The 17715-nt window shown below is 45.9% G+C and overlaps 5 protein-coding genes across 5 annotated transcripts; 3 read left to right on the plus strand and 2 right to left on the minus strand.

Annotated features, from left to right (window-relative positions):
- Positions 1-614: 614 nt before the first annotated feature.
- On the plus strand, positions 615-1452 carry JR316_0012911 (uncharacterized protein; the record flags this gene model as incomplete). Its single annotated transcript, XM_047898529.1, has 6 exons — positions 615-655; positions 714-824; positions 897-972; positions 1041-1239; positions 1299-1370; positions 1427-1452. The coding sequence occupies 6 exons, from the start codon at positions 615-617 to the stop codon at positions 1450-1452; spliced, it is 525 nt and encodes a 174-aa protein (XP_047742077.1).
- Positions 1453-3061: 1609 nt separating this feature from the next.
- JR316_0012912 (Extracellular metalloproteinase 5) lies at positions 3062-6103 on the minus strand (the record flags this gene model as incomplete). Its single annotated transcript, XM_047898530.1, has 13 exons — positions 3062-3228; positions 3306-3473; positions 3548-3600; positions 3658-3759; positions 3829-3980; positions 4041-4092; positions 4146-4460; positions 4527-4660; positions 4720-4967; positions 5023-5110; positions 5166-5333; positions 5390-5427; positions 5893-6103. 13 exons carry the CDS (start codon positions 6101-6103, stop codon positions 3062-3064), a joined length of 1896 nt encoding a protein of 631 aa, XP_047742078.1.
- A 598-nt stretch (positions 6104-6701) lies between these two features.
- On the plus strand, positions 6702-7914 carry JR316_0012913 (AB hydrolase superfamily protein; the record flags this gene model as incomplete). The annotated part of the gene is made up of 4 exons (XM_047898531.1): positions 6702-6996; positions 7175-7337; positions 7387-7790; positions 7844-7914. 4 exons carry the CDS (start codon positions 6702-6704, stop codon positions 7912-7914), a joined length of 933 nt encoding a protein of 310 aa, XP_047742079.1.
- A 1894-nt stretch (positions 7915-9808) lies between these two features.
- Positions 9809-10942, minus strand: JR316_0012914 (uncharacterized protein; the record flags this gene model as incomplete). The annotated part of the gene is made up of 1 exon (XM_047898532.1): positions 9809-10942. One exon carries the CDS (start codon positions 10940-10942, stop codon positions 9809-9811), a length of 1134 nt encoding a protein of 377 aa, XP_047742080.1.
- Positions 10943-14995: 4053 nt separating this feature from the next.
- JR316_0012915 (FAD-dependent monooxygenase OpS4) lies at positions 14996-16946 on the plus strand (the record flags this gene model as incomplete). The annotated part of the gene is made up of 10 exons (XM_047898533.1): positions 14996-15074; positions 15148-15224; positions 15287-15303; positions 15360-15457; positions 15516-15598; positions 15652-15963; positions 16021-16068; positions 16124-16251; positions 16310-16439; positions 16491-16946. 10 exons carry the CDS (start codon positions 14996-14998, stop codon positions 16944-16946), a joined length of 1428 nt encoding a protein of 475 aa, XP_047742081.1.
- Positions 16947-17715: the final 769 nt, after the last annotated feature.

Consider the following 17715-nt stretch of genomic DNA (forward strand, 5'->3'; position numbering starts at 1 on the left):
TGCCTCCACCAGGCAAGGTTTTATCGTTGAAACAGTTGTCATATAGTCAGGTGCTGCGGCAGAAGATTACTGTGCTCTTTCTTGACAAGTTCGTGCTTCTACGCTGCTTTCATACATCAAAATTCTGACCATACAAGAGCAGGGAGGTGTATGATTTTGGGCGACTGAAGTCTCGAAAACCCCTGGTCGCAATCCAGACTTCGGACGGTACTTGTTCAGGAATTTCCCCGCGGGGAGGTGGATCCTGAAAATCCATCTGAGGTGTGTATGCACTAGTTTCTTCAAAATTTCATGAACTTTATGTTGCTCCGGCCAGGGTCAGGATCCAAATGATGTTTGATCCTGAAAGACTGTAAAGTGTAGAAGACAAGGTGGCGATGGTTCGGGTTCAACATGTGAGATCTGACCAAATTTCAACGCCAGGTAAATAAAGACAAAATGGGAGAAAAAGCAGTCTATATTTGGAGTTTTCAACTAAAAGTGTATAATTTTGACCCCAATATCTCAATTTGGGACACAAAGCCAACGACACACCACGCCTTTGCCTGCCACCATCCTCATAGTTCGCTCCATTCAAATAGATATCAATAAAAACACTTTACATACCTACTTCTATGGCACCTCAAGGCAACTCTCAGGGTACCTTCTCGCCAAAGTAAGCTCTGTTCGTTTTATCATCCTCCAAATCATCTTACTGATGGCCTACGTTACAGTTCTCGGAATAAGGATTTAGCAATGAATCTAGCTGGCAACATTGCAGCAGAAGTGCGGATTCTACTGGCAGACATAGGAAAGCTTCGGGATGAGAGACGTCAGCTTCAATAGTGTGTCCCTATTACCCAATTTCTTTCGACTAGTAACATTGTACTCATTTCTCAACGGTTCGCTTGTTGCAGTGAAATTGCTGAGCTCATGGCTGTTCGATCCAAGTTCAGCGCCAATGGAGAATTCCAACCAGAATGGAGGCCACCTGTAAGTTGTTTTAGTTGCTTCACAGTCATATTCGTCTGAACAACTTCTAATTATTATCGCTTGATCAGGCGATCGAGGCACCACCTCCCCCAGAACCACCCCTAGCAATCGAAGCTCCCCCTCAGGCCAAACCAGGCTGGCGCGTTGTGCACAAGAAACCTGAAAGGAAAGCAAGAACAACGCCAAAGATGGTCGGCCCCCCTCCTCCTGCCACTCCTGCTCCTGAAGCCCCGAAACCACAAGTCCCAGCTTGGGCGCAATGGAGGCGTATGTAGCATATTTCCATTTTGACGCGCAGTATTCTCAACCTATCTCTTTCCTTTTAGCAAATCCTCTCCTTGCGCCCACCCCCGTCGCTCCAGGTTCGCCAGGTCCACCACCTCGAGCCGGACTTTTTGGTACGCAGCTCTTATCTGTGAGAAAGTAACCCTAAATTGACTCATTTCCTTCTTAGGACCTTCAACGCCTCCTCCGAAATAGGCATTTCACATCATTTATCGACGGATATATTCTTTCTTTGTGTAAAAATCTTCAAGATGAGAGAGACGTCTTTCTAATTGTACAGTGCTGACGTCGCCTCAGTCATTCCATTTCTTGTTTGTATTTTGTAGATACCAACTATTCCTTTTTCTTGTCTTCGGCAGGATTTACTTTTGTACCACCACTTTTCAATTTCAGATTTTGTCAAATGTATCTTTCTGTGATGGGTCGTCTTCTACCTCCTCTAAATTTACTAATAAATTCACCTAGTTGTATCATCTACTTGACTATGCATCTATTTTTCACATTCTGCATGCTCGTTGACTTCTAACTTCGCCGCCGACCTACACGTAAAATCACTTCAAACTACTCACGATGCATCATAACAACCTCATATAGCGCTAGAGCATACACCCGACTCTGATTTAATCTAGATTTTCAATCGGGTCGCATCTCAGAAAACAAGCTTCGAAAACGGAGAAAACATTCGGCAATCGCGATAGGTAAAGTTCACATGTCATTGCAAAGTGAAGACATACTGTTAGACTACTTATTATTCCGAGCAGCTTGATTGTTGGAATAGGTTAAAACCCGTTGAAATCGTGAACGCCAAGATGAGTAGAGACCCAGTAAGAACACGGACGAACTACGGAACGTTGATTGTTATGTGAAGTAGAGAAAATCCCATGCCACTACTATCATGTTGCAACTGTGGTAATTTTCCGTAACGACTTGCAGGGTCAGTAATACAGTAGCAAGCGTGTTCGAGACGCGATAAGCATGTAAAGATGCCTTACTATTTTCACTCTGATACATGGTTACTTGTGGCGCCATCAAGAGTCGACATATCATACTTGGTTCCAATGCGGACCTGGGAATCCGTCCTGGCACCGTTAGCAGTGTAATTAACAGGAAAAATTGCGCTTTTTACACTGTGGAGAATGTAAGAATTTCTGTACTGAGGTAAACGAACTGCGCCGATTCCGAATCGCAGATCTTGCGGCAAATTGACGAATTGAAGACGTACATCCGGGGGCAGGTATCTTCTCGAACGCACTCTAAATTCGAGAACCATTCTTAAATCCAATATCTTCCATTCGGTTAATAGAAAAAAAATCCCTCATCCGCGGTGGAGCATGTGGTCAACGAGAGTCATTAAAGGATGTTGGTATGTCACCCCACCGGAATTCTGTAAAGGTGTCTTTTGCGTTTCTATTTGCCATATAATAACATATTTTCCCTCGATTTCCCCAGATTTATTCTTCAGCGCGCCACAAAGACCGAAATTAGTAGAGGCATGAGTCTCCCTTGTATTGGGGTCACCCAAGTTAATTATGGATGCTTCCAGGGAAGGGGAAGTGAAGAGATGGAGTATTTCGGATTTCTTAAATATCCGTCACCCAAGACCTTGTGGAGGTGTGGAGGTGTGTATTGGACCCACCATCCGTAATCTCTCCCAGGTTTTTCCGATAAGTTTGGCCACAATGTATCTCAAAAGAACTTTGCTGTATATCATTCGACAAAAATGGAGACGTAATAATGTCCCGCACGAAGATGGGCAAATACCAAGAATAACATAAAATAAATAGTGAAGCGCCTGCACGAGACTTCACTCGCATTCCGAGGGGACATTCGAACCGTCGAGGAAAGCGGCCGGATTTTGTACTGCGTTCGTTCCAAGTCCACGGGAGGCAAACGCTTTCCAAATCATGCAGGCGTGTGTGCCGTTGTAGCGGTTGTGGTCAGCTTGTATGAAAGCATCACGAGCTTGAAGGACTGTCAATAGAAAAACCATAAACCGACATTCAATGCTGGCTCTGAGGTTCGAGGACAGAAAAAAAGGCAACACGTACACGAAGGCTCGCAAGGCTGGATCGAAAGCGCGTCCATAAACAAGTGTAAGAAGATGACGTTTCCTTTGTTAACGTCAGGGTTGACCCTAGCTTCATTGGAAAAACCGAAGCTGTTTACGAGCACGGCGTAGACGTTGTGTAGCATATTAGCCCATACTTCGCCAATACCTACCGTCAATGTCGAATATCACGCCGTCAGAGGGTTCTCTTTAAGAGTGAAAACTATCAGAAATGATACCCACTGTGAACATCCGTGACTCCGGTCAAGCTAGAAAAACGAAGAGGATTGACCGCTCTGAAAATCCCAAATGAGTGTACTTGGCATGGTCAGTTGAGCTGACTGCCAACTCACGGGTCAGTCGAATATGGGTACTTGCGTCCTCCATGAGTATCGTTGAACAGATAACGGGAAAATGTAAAGTCCTGTACTGGGTCTGGAGATTGGGAGACCCAGCTGATAGGATGAAATAATTATCAGCCAAATAGTCGTTCAATACAATGCGAAATGAATGGGAGAACATACTCCGCCATCATGTCTGACCAGCCTTCTCCCAAACCCGAGGAATACAGGCTGCCCAGGCAGTCCGCTGTTCCACCACCTGTCAAACGATTAGTAATGCCGTGTGTAGCTTCGTGGACAAGCATCGAGTTGTCCATGTCCGTATCACGCCTAACCTAAAATACAGGAAGACAGTAGTTAGCAATAAGCTAGACAGTCATAGCATATGCCCTAACCGCATTTCCTGGGCCCGTGAATAGGTAAGTACTACATTCAGGTGATTGTCCCCTAACAATCTCAGGAGTTAGAGATGCCGAGAGAGGGTAACTGATAAATCATACTCGGGAGGTGTAGCGAATTGCGCGGTATTGAAATTTCTCGTATCTTGAACTGTTAAAAGAACAGGGTCGCCACCAACACCACCCAATCCAAAATTGTTCACCTGAAAGTTAAACGCCTTCTCATCAAATCCATACATGTAAGCGAAGTCGTGGACTGAGTTCATGACATAAAATGCGTTAACTGCTCCAGCCTGCGGATTGGTGCCATTGAGAGGGTCAACAGTTGTGTTGTAAAAATAGACGAAGTTCGTCGGAGCAGAGGTTTGGTGAATCGGAAGTTTGGTGACGTAGCTGGAAGCAATGACATTGTTGCCACTATAGTAAACAGGGATTTCTGTCAAACGGCATCATAAGCGGAATAAAAAACTCAAGAAGTCTTACGAGGTGGTATTGGTCAAGGGGCCCCCCGTGGAGTGCCATCCAAGGGGTGATGCGTCCAAGTCTGCTAACGTGTACAGTTGTAATTGACCTGGTCCCTCGGTGATTGATTGTATCGTTATGAAAAGCGCTTCCATCTAAAAATCAACTCGTTTTCTGAATAAAGAGGGGTGCATATAGCATAAAAGAAACTTACAAATAAGTGGGACACGAAGTTTGAGGCAGACACTAATTTTCCAGAGTGGGCATCGATATGTGCTTGATACCATGTCCCCTTGTCCGCGTTTTTAATCTGGATAACGTGGGTAAGTGCAATTGATCCATCTGGTTGGACAAAATATTCAAGGTATGGAGGGTGACCGTTGTGGGTACCGTCCAAGCTTTTTTCGGCGCTTGTAATGGCAGAGGCCAGCGAAATAGATGGAGTCGAAGACGCAATCTTGTCTTTGAGAGAGAAGTTGAAGGTAATTGGAGAGGTACTAGACTAAGGATGACACACCAACTGGAACAAAAGATGACCCAAATGCCACGACCTTTCCCTTCTTCAATGCCACATTTCCTACAGCGTTAGAGAAGGTGATATTGTTCTAGCAAGTGATTGAAGCTCAATTATATATAAACCACAAGTTAAGGAACCCTCACATGTGCCTGCTTGACGTAGGCATGGTCGACAATATCAGAGGAATAGCCACTGTGGTATACCACCTCATGCGCATGTAGTCCCAATTTGGCCTGGACAAAAGAGATGGCAGTACTATCGACGCTCCTCCTTCTACCGGATACTGGAGCCTCGACACCCTCCCCATACACCTAATTTTGCGCAAATATTCAGTACACGTCAATTGGTAGGTAATACCTGTTTGCACCTCATAATGGACTTTTGGGTGGAATGATTTCCTAATATCTTGAGGAATGGGGGCATCTCCATACGAAATGGAAGCCTTAGTTAAGGAGAGAAGCGACACAGTTACAAACGAGAGAAGGGAGAAAAAATTCATCTTTGGTTGTCAGGAAAGAGGGAAATCAAGGGGTGCTCGACAAGAAGACTACTTGAAGATGCACCTTTGACAGAGGCTTTATATGTAATGCTTAGACAAACCCAGCGCCAACGATAAAATGATTTCATGAGATAAGAGGCGCCGTTCTTCGATTCTTGAGTTGATCATCGACCTAAGAATGCGTAAAAAGAATCAGAATTTATCTGCTTCTTACGCCGACCCAGATGGAAAGGTTCCAATGCCTGATCTAACAGGCTCACCTTCTTTGTGGCAAGGCCGAATTGATAAGGTGCTTTCTACGGATCTGAAGTTCGTGGTTCAGAACTCAGAGCCAGTTCTAAAACCAGTTTGTCATTTTAGAACAAATTGACTAGGTGGGTCAAGAACTTGTTCCCGACCATATGTTGCTGTAAATCTTGTCAATGCATTAAAAACCGGGACAGGTGAGGATTTGTTCATGAAAATGGCATCAAGCTTCGGTTTGATAAGCTTTTTATATGTGCGTATCCAAGGTACCTCAAAAAGTAAAGGAAGGAGCTGAAGGAAGACAATTTCGAAGGCTTTTTTGCTGGTTTTAGTCATATGTGCTTTGCGTGGGAAAAAATTGTGAACTTGGAGATTGAACGGACCAATCTCCAAGTTTTCAGCACCTTGAACCTGACAATTGTGTAGTACAAAAGACAAAGTCGCGCACGATCGCCATCGAGTACGACAACCTCTTTGCAGACGACCTTTCCTCTAAAGACCTGGCTACGATACCTCAACCGTTGGTCACTTCCGAGCCGGAGTCAAAGTCAAACCTTCATTGTTACGCAACTCGACTTAATGTTGGCAGTCTCAGAGAACTTGACAGGTCTACTGGCTGCTCAGAGGGAAGGGCGTATATGAGACTCCCAGGCTGTGTATTTCCATGCCTTCATTCCTGTTGCCGATGTTTTTTTTGCAAGGTTTCGGCCAGAGAATTTGTTATTTTCTGCTATCAACGGACTCATATATTCCACCGGTGAGTTCCTCTCAGAGTTTACCATGTTGTGTCTGATTTATTAAAGTTCTATGAGTTAGTATTTAGAACTATTTCCATGAACCTGTGACTATATCATGCTTCCCACCGGGCCGTTGTTAATGCTATAAGAGCACTATGGTAAGAAACCTCCAGCCTCGTCATGTCAAAACAGCAGCGATGGCCACGGACACAGAAAGAGTACCCAAACAGCCTATCCACCCATCAGTTATAGCGAGATTAGACCCCGAGTATCTCGAATTTCACAACAAGCACCTTCTCTATCTAACGCCGCCCCATACTCTGCCATGGGATCCTTCTATTCGGAGCGGACCAGCAGTTCCTGGGTCTTCCGAGCCTCTCAAGGTTGGCAAGACTGAAGATTTTGACTTGCCGCACACCAAGTTCAGGGCGTTTACGCCAGAAGGCCCGCCACCGGTTAATGGGTGGCCTGTGTTCATATTCTTTCATGGAGGTTCGTAAAAATTCAAACTATAGTAATAATTGTATACTACTCATGATCATGTTCACGTTTAGGTGGCTGGACTTTAGGCAATATCGGAAGCGAGAATGCCTTTTGTACCAACTTGTGTGTTCGTGCGTATTGGTTCTTAACCGCGGAAATGAGCGATGAATTGACTCTTTTACGACAGGTGCGAAGTGCGTAGTGATCACGGTTGATTACCGCCTTGCACCCGAGCATCCGTATCCTACAGCTGTGGAAGATGCAATCGACTCCCTACACTGGGTGATTAACAATGGGAAAGAGAAACTCTCTGTCAACCTCCAGCAAATTGCTGTTGGCGGCTCATCAAGGTATAAAACTCTTGCTTTCAATATTTCATTCAAGCTCATGATATCGCAGCGGGGGAAATCTCGCCGCCATTCTGGCTCTCAAAGCCATTGAAATGCAGCCGCCGATTCCTATCATCTTCCAGTTGCTGATAGTTCCGGTGACCGACAACACAGCGTCCGTTGAAGATTCATGGGCAGAGAATGCACTCACTCCGTGGCTTTCCCCTGGGCGGATGATGTGGTTCCGCCACAATTACCTCCCGAACAAAGAGGATTGGACTAAATGGGACGCGTCGCCCCTTTTCGCACCCGAACACTTGATCAAACAGCTTCCTAGGACATGGATCGCCGTCAATGAGCTTGACATTTTACGCGATGAGGGCATCCAATACGGAGAAAAGCTGAAGGCGGCTGGAGCCGCGGTACACATTGAGCTGTATAAGGGCGCCCCACATCCGATCATGGCAATGGATGGTATGCCTGACAATGTTCCATGATGATCAGGCGTTTCTGACTACGATCCATAGGCGTGCTTAAGATTGGGAAGAAGCTGGTTTCTGACGCGGTCGATGCTTTGAAGAATGCTTTTGATACATGAGCCTGCAAGATCTTGGTTGGTGAGCTCCGAATAATTTAAAATAAATTTGCGCTTTGAATCGTTGCCATGATATTGGCGGAAGCACTGTCTCTTTTTTTGGACACAGGAAATGAGACTGTTCGATCCTTCAAGTTGTAGTCTTTGCGTAAGAAACGCAGCCTAACACCCCAACGGGAATAAAGGCTGACCAGGCACACTATCCGTCAATTTTTTTCGCTCACGCTTCTTTCCCACCACCGCCGTTCCGTCGATGACCGTTAGATGTATTTATACCAAGGAACATTCAAGCGTTCGCAGCGATAAGGTCGCCGCACTATTCTCCTTTCAGGTTCCTTCCAAATCACAATTCACTGCAAGAGTAGGACTTTACGCGAAATATCACATTTCTTGCCAGAGCATGCCATTCCATAGAAAACGGAAGCCAGACAAATGCCACGCCAAAGCGAAGTAAACAGCTCTGAAAAGGTATCTTCAAACGCATATTTTCATCCATTTGTTTTGCTGTGTGATTAGTTATACCGCAGCATTGGCTTCCTTTGTATCGGAACCATCTGCACCTGAGTCTGTAACGCCTGTTCCAAAACAATACGCAGTATGTGACCGTACAGTTCCCTCAAAACTTGCTTAATCTACCCTGATAAGGCCTCTCCAATTACGCCTGATTGTGATATCGATCAATCTCCCCGCGCTCGCTCCCCCGGCCCCCACTGTTATGAATGAATGTGTTGTCTATATCATCTAAATGCTAACCCCCAATATCAATTTCCCTGTTCCCCCCTAGAGTCAGCTGGACGCGACAGGGAGCGCAATCTTGGCCTTTGTCAACACCATCGCGTAGATCCTTTTATCTCTGCGCCCTGTCGAGACGTCGCCTCTGGTATCCCTCCGTCTCAAACGCTGAGTTCGGCGTCACCAATCCGACGCCGGTCCCGCAACCCAACCCGAATCAGTCTTCTCGCAGTAGCTGGATCTGTCCAAGGTTAGCACAAAGGAATCCAAGATCTTCTATACCTTGTCGTTTACCTCGCGCAAGGGTGCACAAAGAGTTGATGGTGTTTCCCACATTTTCCCTCCCTTTCGCATTCATATTCCCATTTTCATACATCTTGCTATATTACGCATTGGGATAGAAAATAGAGGGCGCGCTACGCGCCTTGGCAAATGATGTATCTCAAGTGGCTGACAGTCCTGTCGCAGCCTGTCGCTCAGACTTGCGGTTCCGAGAGGCAGCCAGGTACGTCAAGGCCCCTCCTCATTTGGCATTATGCAGGACCCTGAAGATGAAAGCGACCACTAAAAAGATTTTGTGGATCACACAGACAAATGACGATGTCCCTAAACATTCGGTTCTGGATCCGAAGGTATAGGCGATAAAGGATGCCTTTGACAAGCTCCCTGATGGTAAGACGGATCCGAGGATGGGGTTTGTACGAAGTCCTCCCCCGTTTGGGCCTAATTAGCTCGGAAGTTAACAAAGACAGTGAGCAGATGGACTGGGCAGGGAAGACATAACATTTTGTGGCATAAAATTGTATCTAACAGAAGCAAAAGAAACTTTTTTTTCATGTTTCAAAGTTCTAAAAAGATGGGCAAAGAGCAAAGGCATAAAAGGCATGAGGGAGAACCATTACAAAAAAAAATTAAGAGGTATGATAGCGAAGCAATTACAAAACAAAACACGATAGATAAACGATAAATAGGCAGCGAATTTGGAAAAGAGATATGTTGAGAAAACTCATCTATAAAATAGGGAAATACTTGAGGCTTGCTCGAGTTCATGAGGGTATCTGGCCTGATGCGAGATTCCGTGTTTTTTTGAGTTTGTTTCCAGTGGGGTATCCAATGGGACTTCGAAAAGAAAATGTCGAAGAAAAAAATAGGAAAGGACGTTCTTCTAAAGTTCGTTCCATTTACCGAGCAGGTCGCTCAGAATGCGGGTGACGGCACCCGCGCCTTCCCTGACTCTCTCTCGTTCGTTCAAGTCGACGATGAGAGCCAGGTATTTGGTGTCGAAGCGATCCGGATGCCACCTGCGTAGCAGCTCCTTGAGCCTGTCCTTTACCACAGGCCGATCGCGTATGTTGAGCGGAGCGAAGATGTACTCGACAACGGCTTCCGTTGTAAGGTCTTCCTTCCGCTTCGGCGTTGAGAGGCTCAGCACTGGCCAGGGGAAATCGGACCACTGGAGGTGCGGAAGCCGCGAGAGCATGTTCCATCGCTGCTCGTGGAACATGACAAGGTCGACTGCGTCTTGCTCGCTTATTCGTCGACGGGATTGGGCGGCCTCAAAGGAGGCCTCCGTAGGTGAAAGCACGTCCTGATCGGACGCAGACGTGGCGGAAGAGTTGGAGCTCATGTCTTCGGCCCACCCTTGCTGACTGATCCAGCGTTCGTTCTTTTTGCGCTGCATAATAGCTTCGGCGCGCTTGTGAAATTCTTCTTGGAGTTTCGCTTGCTTTTCGGCGCGGAGACGCGCTTCCTCGTCGATTGGAGATTGGACAGGAGGTATTGGGGCGGGGATTGGCGGAGAAGTGGAGGTGTAATAATCGTCATGGGCCCCCAAATGAGGGGACGCGTGGATGGGAATCGGAGACAAAGGTTCGTCAAAAATTGTCGAGGAAGATCCTTGTTGGAAATAGGGCGTGTTGCATTCTTCATCTACCACCGCGCGGCTCATGGACTGTTGGCGGATTTGATTGAGAATAGCGATCTGTTCTTCCACCACAGACTGGTCGGCATTCTCAGGGTGCATCCACGGTGCCCGGAGATTTTCTTGCCTCTGCCGCTCCTCCTGCTCGATCATCGCCCTCAACTCTTCCTCCGCCATGTATTGCAAATTTTCAAGGTTCTGCCTATGGTCCAATTCCATCCGGTATCGAGCATCAGAGCTTGCTGAGGTGTTCTCAGAAAGCCTTTTTTTGTAAGCCATATTGGTTTCCTGAATTACGCAGTCAAGATTGTGCATGACGCGGTCTCGCAGTTGGGTTTTCCATAATAGATCAGGGTCTTCTTCGAAGATAAGAGGCATGTTTTCTGTTCCGATTCGAGAGATATTGGATATATAGGTCCTAGATCACAAACCCTGGTCAATTTTTTTTTTCATCCGGCAACGTGGCAGACGAGTCATCGCAGCACATACAAAATTTCCCGCTGAAACGGTGAAGCTTATTATTTTTGAACTAGAGGCATTGTTGGGCAATTTCTAAGGCTAGATGAAAATTGCGCTGCCGTACCTTAGAAGACTTAAATAACGATGAGCATAGAATGAAAGAAAGAATGAGAAAGGGTGGCCTATGTGGCCATGAATATAGTGTTCTGTTTATAGCGCGGGGTCAAGGGTTCTTGGGCGCTAGGGTTTTTGTGTTTGCATTTGCTTGCACCTGCTTGAAACAAATGTCAATGAGATAATGAAATCAATTCCCGAGCAAGGAGTATGACGGTTGAAACAGGCTTGGAGCTTGACTTTAACGACACCCACTCAATACACGACAAGCTAATCCAAAAACTTGATGTATCTTCCTAGAGCTCATGATATCCTCTTACTCGTCGCTGAGGCTGGTCAATGCGAATGAATTGATTGGATGGGCAATCCCTGCCTAAATCCTGGATTTAATGTCCCTGAGGTTGTTTTCGCGCTCGGACTCGGTTGTTTGTCGGTTTAGAGGCGGCGGAGCATCGCGTTGACGGTTACTTGGCCTCCTCTTCAATCTGGGCTTGAAATCTCTCAAACGATTATGAAAGCTTTCTCGCGCAAGGAGACTCTGGCAGATCCTACACAAAAGCGAGTAGCTTGTACAAACTATTTCTGAGCCCAAACGTGATGCGCCCGTGAACTGGTTGCTGGTAACGTAGTCACCGTTCGGGGTAGGTGGGGCATCAATCTACCTGGAGACATGTGCTATGTACCATGGCCCAGGTCAGGCAGCATGTTGAAGTGTCTCGTCAATATGACCATCTAGTAAGTGGGCACCAAAGATTCCTATGTATTCTATCATACACTGCGCTTGCGTAAAGGTTCCGAGTGGCTGTGGGTCAATGGAAGATTGAACTGGTTTCTCGGACGGTCTTTGAATAAATCGGTTGAAGTACCATGACCGTTGTTCTCCGCGACGGGCGAATATCGTTAGTTACTTGCTGGGACTACTTGTTGGAGTTGACCGTTTATAAAAGAAGGAGCTTGTTATCGCCGTTGGGATTCTCAAAGCCCGTGTCAATCTGCCGTCAGTGAATCCATGGACCCCTGAGGCGGTGAAATTTGGTTAGCCCTAAGTATCACGCCGGACAAAAATGCTGACCAGTTAGCCTGGGTGTTGTCCTGACCAGTGACGTGACTAGTACCGTGACCAATTTCATGGTGTCACACATTATGTTGTCACGCTAATTCATTATTAGTAGGATCAATAGTAAATGACATATTACTTGATTGTTTAATATTTCTTCTTACTCCGCACTGAATTACAACGCAAGACAATCAAGTAATTTGCCATTTATTGTCGAGCCTACTAATAATGAATTAGCGTGACAACATATGTGTGACACTATGTAATTGGTCACGGTACTAGTCACGTCACTGGTCAGGACAACACCCAGGCTAACTGGTCAGCATTTTTGTCCGGCGTGTATAGTTTTGCCAACATACTTAACTTCAAGTTGATTTTCATGTTCTATTTTTACTTCTCGTGCTAGAAGACAGTCAAACTTCATTTCAAGCTTCTGACAGACAAGCTAATGATCATGATCCACAGATTCTTCCAAAACATTATGCGTTTAATGGCTGTAAATCCACACGTGTGGTTTGTACTTTCTGCAGCTATGCCACAGAGGCTGTTTCCCGGTTTTTGCGGACCGCGCACATCTGGTAAACGACTGACGAAGTGAGGTGGCCCCGAGGCTCGCTCATGTCACATGTGCAGCGTTCGAGAACATGGATGTATGCTCAGCATTCGTATATCGAATTCTGATGGCTTAGCACCTACCTATTTCGCCAATTCCAAGGCCTAGGTATGGAGTTGAAAGAAGCCCTTACATATCGTGGTTTTTTCTGTATGTACAACTTCTTTTTAACGCTTATCTTTTGAAAACCCCAAATGTCTCGAAGACCCCACTGATTTCTTATGCTCTTGGATGCTATGGAAGTCAGTATTGTGGGCCAGAGTGAATGAACAATGATTTCTAGCTTTATAGCCACCGCTACTCTACTACACCCTCCAAGCTTTTGGATTACAAGAAATTGGCATTGCAGACGACTTATGCTCTCGGAATTCGGGACAGGTATAAATGGCCCTTTTTCTCTTCAAACGGAGATGAGGGAGGGCGCAGATACTTGACAACTCTTCCCTTATAAGACAATCCCCGTCTTGTGTATTTCGCCAAAAGCGCACGGAACCGAAACATAATTTCAGGACCACACAGATAGGCGTCAACAGACTTTGATTGGAGTTCAGGACTTGTATCACAAGAAGGTACATCGTCATTGTTCTCATAGCCATTCGGATAACAAAAAGAAATTGGTACCTTGTCTGCTTCTCCTGGCTAGATTCACGTTCTGAATAGGCTTGGAAATACAGTGGCTCTCGGCGTCTAGTCCCCTGCACAATATTTTCCATTTTGTCGATATGAGCAACCAATTAGAGGTAAGACTGTGGATGATATGTAGAGCCAGATGTACTATCTTCGAAACTGCGGCGAATTCGGTTCATGGCTTTCCTTAATGTTAATAACGTACCACAAAAAGCTCAAAAATAATGCAAGGATGACAGAATACCGTCGGGCGAATCGTTTGCATAGACCGAGACGGTGGTCCGTTTTGAGCTCAAAGTGCGCTGTCATTGGCTCGGCTGCATGCACTCCACCGTTTCTTCTCTGGTGAGGTTTTCTCTTCATCTCGTCGGCCTTGCGGTGGTGATTCTCTCAATTGATGCTAGCCTAGGATGTCGCAGATACTGTCAGTGCGGTGTTCATAATCAATCAGACAGCGGAAAATCAGTATTATCCTTGATTTTATCGCTACAGCGTGTCAATGATAAGATATTACATTACGACAGGGAATGCCGTGAGCGAGTGTGTCGTACCACATGGAGAGAGCTGCCCTTTAAAAGTGTTCTGGCGGGTGAGCTAATTGATATAGTAAATTGCTGCTGGCAAGGAGCTAAAACCAGGTCCCAGCCGACGATTCTGTGCTATTCGTATGTGCATGGTAACTGGCTAACAAACGTTGTTGAAGTAAAGGAGGCGGCGAAGACTCGTTACTTAGGTCATGCCAGATCGTCCGAACGGTCGAAGCCAGCCTGAAATTGCAGTAATGTTAACTTTCCTTGATTTCAATCTGCCGAATGATCTCCGGCCGAATTTGCAGCTCACAACTGCAATTGTTACTGGGATGGCTCTTAATTCAACATCAGACTGCGCACCCTATTTCTTATGAATGTTTTAATGAATATTCAAGTTGAAGTAGTTTCTCTCAAGTTTCTCTACAAAAAATAAAGGTCGCCGTTTATGGGGTTGGATGGGAGAAATAAACAGAGGTAAACAGTTATTCCGGGCAGCACCGAGCCTAGAAACCTTGCCTCAAATTCACAGGCTCCTTCCCGACCACACACCAAGCTTCTATCAGAACCTATATGGATGTAGGTCAAGGCTCCATCTGATTGATAAGGTAGCAGCTACATACTGAAGACATTCGCTGTCTCTAGTGATTATAACCAGTCGAACTCTGGGCGAAAGCGAGACAGCAAGGGTCCGATGCCAATTACCTCATTTTTTATCGATAATCACGGCTATGAGTCTTGCCGTCGCTGTGGGCAGGTGGTGATTTTTTTTGAGTTGACCAAATTGAAAAGGTTCAACCGGAGATAATCACGATGTGCAAAACGATTTCCGCTTAACCTTTTCAGATTTTGGTCTTGTTTGATTGACAGCCTGCTATTATGTTGGCTTCCAGGGCAAGTGAGGTCAGGGATGCGATTTTCTGTTTTCATATAAGACAGTTTTCCCCCGGACAGCCGCGAGGGTGGTCATTCCCTGTTTTGACAGCAGCCAGCCCGTTCTCATTTGCTCATCCTCGACCTCTCCAGACTTCGCCATGCCTTCAAACGATTCGGAGCGGCAGAATAAGGCGACGGTGTGTTTAACGGTGGTTGTTGTCGGCGGCGGACTAGCAGGTGCGCCTGAAATAGCAATTCTTCCCAGCAAAGTTGACTGACGCCTGATCGCATCTTGTGTGAACACATCCAGGTCTAATAGCAGCCTATGCGCTGAGCTGCGCCGGCCACGACGTCACTATAGTAGAGCAAAAGGACAGCAAACCTCAAGTTAGAATGCTTCTTCACGTTATGCATGGTGATAGAAAACTGATTCTTTGATTGCCTTGCAGAGCTTCGGCGTGAGTCAGTAAGTCGCTTGGAATATGCTGAATGTTTTCTTTAGCACTGATACACGTCCCCTAGGTCGCCTCCGAACATGACGAGGATACTCAACCGATGGGGTTTGAAACCGTTGCTGGATCGAGAAGCAGAAAAATGCGCATCATTGGTAATGCGGAATGGTAAGTCGCAATAATAGCCTCCTGCTCAATCTACTTCTGGAACTTTTTATGCTATTAGGGCGCAACGGAGACATGATTGGAGCGATGCATTTTGACAAAGATTTCCTTCACGACCTCGTTGCTGACTTCCTTTTCCTACGGGTGAGTTCTGTTTTCGTGTAACCTATCGAATTCGTCTTCTGATTATTTGACAGACGGAGAAGCTAGGAGACTTATTTCAACAATTGGCAGAAGACGAAGGTGTCAATTCAGTCACGGCAACTGTCACAGATATTCAGACGACTCCTTCAAATGTTACGATAGCCCTCGACAATGGCCAGACACTTTTGAGTGATTTTCTGGTCTGTGCCGATGGATATGACAGCCCATTCCGGCGTCTTGTCTCGGGAGAGGAAGAACTACATGACCGAAGAACGGCGAGAGCGTACCTGGCGTTAACGTTTATTCTCCCCATGGATCTAGTCTCGCAGGACGAAGAATTGAAATCCATCATGGACCCAGCTCATGTACGTTTTTCCTGTCTGGTTTATTTGAATTCTTCTCATATACGAATAATTTGGCAGTGGCTAGTTTGGTTTGGCTCTGGGTTTATCTTCCATACATCAGCCCCTGTGAGTATTTCGGAGATATCATCGATCATCTAGGGCGGAGGTCTAATCAAATCAGGACGGAGGCAAAAATCTGAGCGGAACTATGCTTTCAAATTACAATAGGGAAATACTACCTGAAGAGGAAGCTTGGACAAATCGACCCCTGGAATATTGGGGCATTGATCTGGATGCTTTTGAACCTAGGTAAGAGGCTTACCGTTGTGCGCTCAATTCCCCTGGCTAATATATTACGTCCGTATAGAGCTAAACGTCTATTGAGTCTAGTTCAAGTCGTATCATCAAGAGTTCTTGTCCAAAGACCGTGTATAGACGATCTCGTATGTGAAAATTCGAGAATAGTGCTCGTGGGCGATGCTGCACATCCAATCCTAGTGAGGACGGCTTTACCAATCTTGATGTAACCCTGGACTAACCCCAACAAGCCCGGTAATAACCAACATATAGGGCTAGCTGTCGAAGACGCGGAAGCTCTACGGTGTATATTCTCTCGAATTCACGACCGAGATCAGATAGCCGAATTCCTTTCTGCGTATGAAGACATCCGGCTACCTCGTATTACAAGCGTCGTGAACTATGATGCTACTATGAACATGATGTTGATGCTGCCCGATGGTCCGGAACAGGACCAACGTAACGTACTATTGAGCCAGAGCATGTCGCACGGCGATTGGGATCATATGGACGAGGCCGAATTTAAGGCGGTATGGGGCCAGGAGTTGGACGTATACACACACGACGCGACCGACCAAGTTGACGATTGGTGGACGAAATGGGGAAACATGATGTCGAAGAAACCGCAGCATTCAAGCTCTGCAAGCTCAACATCAATCCCAGTTCTTCACCGGGTATCGTTTATTCAACCTCATTCAAATATATAAAAGAATTAACTCACAGATTTCCATTCCTTTTTTGCACACATGTATTTACGGACATTCCTTATCACTTCCAACAGAAATGACGGCACGTTTACGGTTGCGACTATCGTCTGGTCGGGCGTCGCAATTATGCATCATAGTCCCAGTCGATTTCTGTATTCATTCGTTATATTCGATGATAAGATGGCTATTTTCTACGCTTTCGATTTACTATTCGTTAATTCAGGGTTCTAGAGCCGAGGCAAGCGATTTTCCTGGGACGCCTCGTACACATCACACAAACCAAGCCAAACGGCCTAAATTAATCTTCTAAAATTATAGGCTCTTTAGACGTCATGGTCAGCCGTGGATTGGAAATGAAACATTGGAACCTATTTCGAACCATCGCCAACAATCATCTTATTTTTTCTTTTTATTTCTCCTCTACGCCGTCTATTTTCTTCTCGGAAGCTTGGATAGGCTATCGTATTTCAGGGCCCTCTCAACGATCAAATTCCCACCTGCCTGCTCATTACCCGCAACCCCACCTCTAGTGGCGGTGTGAGAGCTTTTCTAAATTAGCTATGTCATGACAGTGACAGGCGGGAGCGAGACCGGCTTTTCTCAGGCCTTGTTCTTTCTGCTTCCTAGCTTCCAGCATGACTGCCACATGTTTGAGCTGACAGCCAGAGGACTACTGATTGATATAGTATAGTCAGAGAGGCGAATTGAACGGAAAACAGCTCTCCCCCCGTCTGCCCATTCAATATTTGACTTGTAAGGTATGCAATAA

Source organism: Psilocybe cubensis, chromosome 13 (assembly GCF_017499595.1).
Source record: "Psilocybe cubensis strain MGC-MH-2018 chromosome 13, whole genome shotgun sequence".
Lineage (NCBI taxonomy): Eukaryota > Fungi > Basidiomycota > Agaricomycetes > Agaricales > Agrocybaceae > Psilocybe > Psilocybe cubensis.